This window comes from Ceratina calcarata, unplaced genomic scaffold, assembly GCF_001652005.2.
Source record: "Ceratina calcarata isolate Rehan_Ccalc_2016 unplaced genomic scaffold, ASM165200v1 scaffold242, whole genome shotgun sequence".
In the NCBI taxonomy this organism is placed as follows: domain Eukaryota; kingdom Metazoa; phylum Arthropoda; class Insecta; order Hymenoptera; family Apidae; genus Ceratina; species Ceratina calcarata.
This window is the reverse complement of record NW_017146161.1, coordinates 229,499-231,690: the sequence shown is the minus strand read 5'-3', so window position 1 is coordinate 231,690 and position 2,192 is coordinate 229,499. Positions and strand designations below refer to the sequence as shown.

Sequence of the window (2,192 nt, the reverse complement as noted above, 5' to 3'; positions counted from 1 at the left end):
GAAACGTTGTGTGTACACTTGTCCACGATGCAGTCTAGGATATTGTAGCACTGATTGCTATAAATCAGAAGCTCATTCCGAATGCTCCGAGAGTTTTTATAAGCAGTGTGTAATAGATGAATTAAGATCTCAGGAAAGAGACGCAGAGGGTAGAAACGAAATGATTGAAATTCTTAAAAGGGTCCAAGAACAGGATTCAAAGAATTTGGAAGCATTGGAGAGTGATGAGGATGACGAGGAAGAAGTGTTTGATGAATTAGAAGAACAATTAGACTCAGATGATGAAGGAAATGTAAGACAAATGAGAACTTTTTAATGAAAGATAAAATCTTTTTTCTGTTATTACTCTTTTCATTGTTAATGTCTTTTAGGTGCCAGATTTAGAGAATAGACTACATAATGTAAATTTGGATAACGCAGACGAGGTATGGTCTGCATTAACTGATGCAGAAAGACAAGAATTCGAGGCTCTTATTAAAAACGGTGAAATTGAGAAAATTCTACCACAATGGGTTCCATGGTGGACCTACCATACTAAAAAGAAGTTGGTACAGGATTTGGATGAAGAGAATAATGAGGAAGCAGTGAAATTACCTCCTATAATAGACGTCCCAATATTTAACGAATTACAGGTAATTTTTAGAAATATCCTAAGCTAACTGAACTATTTGAAACCTTTCCGTGTTACAGAAAGCATCTCCGAATGTTCAATTCAATGTGAAAAATGTTATCTATGCATATGCATATATAGCAAATTATTATAATGGTGATTATTTAAACTGCTCAGTAGAAGCAACAGTTGTTTTTCTAGATCTTTGTGATAATATGAAATTGAATAAGGTTTACGAAAATTCTGAATCAGCAATAGCTTCTGTTGTTCACAAAGTCACCAATGTAAGTATGAATGAAGCAATTGAAAGACAATAAAGATAATTAATGAATATATTTACTGCTTGCAGTGCAATTGGTTGCCACAAGATGAACAAATTTTATCAGCTTTCAAGGAAGCTGGGAATACAATAATGCAGGGACCAGATGAGAAAAATAAATATCTTTATGCATCTGTTGCCTTTTCTCAGTTACACAGGCTGTTCTCAGCAGCAAAGGAGGAAGTATCAAAAAACAAGAATAAAATCGGTAATAAAGAATTCTCGGCAAAGTTCGCCCAGAGATACAATGCTGACAATATAAATTTGTCAAAGAAGATTCTTCTTCTACATTGTAAAAAGTTAGAGTATTACATATCGTGGGTTAAAAGTTGTAACATAAATATGTGTACATAGAAGTGGTTGATCTTAAGTTTGTACTATTTAGCCTTTTGTTCACACCGTTGCCGTAATTTCGCGTTATTTCAACAATATGGAAATGAAATGTAAGAGACAAACATACTCGAAGAGATTGTTTCTCCGATTTTATGCTTCTAACCATATTGAATTTTGTTTGGACAATTTTTAAATAAAAGCGAATGTTTAATATATACACTTACCAAACACCTTCCACAGCATTTTCTCTTGAATGATCCCCATGCACAGATATTAAATATTGATGTACAAACACTGTAGTTTTAATATATAAAAGAATTTATTTAATTCGCGCACTAGCACTTCACTACGAACGATACAAAATTCAAAGTGAACTTCGAGACATGGCATCCATTTTTAATCGAGAACGAAATCGAATAAATATATCGATAGTTCAAATCACTATTGATTTGAGACCCATTATTTCGTATAATTCAGATGTAAATGCGAACAAATTATATATTATTCTATTTCAAATGAAATTATTTTAGTTTCTTGTTATATTATATGCACAATTGCATGTTACGAACGAAGTTTTAATCATTAGAATTTGATTTCCTGAGTATTTTGCAAAGCCGACTTAACATTTAAACCGAAATGGAGTTCGAGAGATCGACAATTCGAACACGGGAAGACGAATCAGTCTGTCAGACAAGCAGACGATATTTACGGAAGCAAGTAGGCAAAATGGTGGCAGACGAGAAATTATTTTTCTCGAAAGCCGTCCAACACTTGGCCAGGTGTCTAGCAGCAATCAAGCCTACACCATGGGAGAAGGTGAGTTAATTCTTAATCATCTATTTTCAATTAATATTGTACGCACAGGAAAGTTGACACTTAGTAATAGGTTAATTTTAAGGATGTGTCAGCTGATGTCCTGATATCTCACCT

General features: G+C 33.7%; 1 protein-coding gene across 1 annotated transcript; it reads left to right on the top strand.

The window, feature by feature from the left end:
* Window positions 1-4: 4 nt before the first annotated feature.
* Window positions 5-1,493, top strand: LOC108622781 (zinc finger HIT domain-containing protein 2; the record flags this gene model as incomplete). The annotated part of the gene is made up of 4 exons (XM_018020861.2): window positions 5-292; window positions 372-632; window positions 691-894; window positions 960-1,493. Coding segments are annotated over 4 exons (1,077 nt in total), but the record flags the coding sequence as incomplete, so codon positions are not given.
* Between the last annotated feature and the right edge of the window lie 699 nt (window positions 1,494-2,192).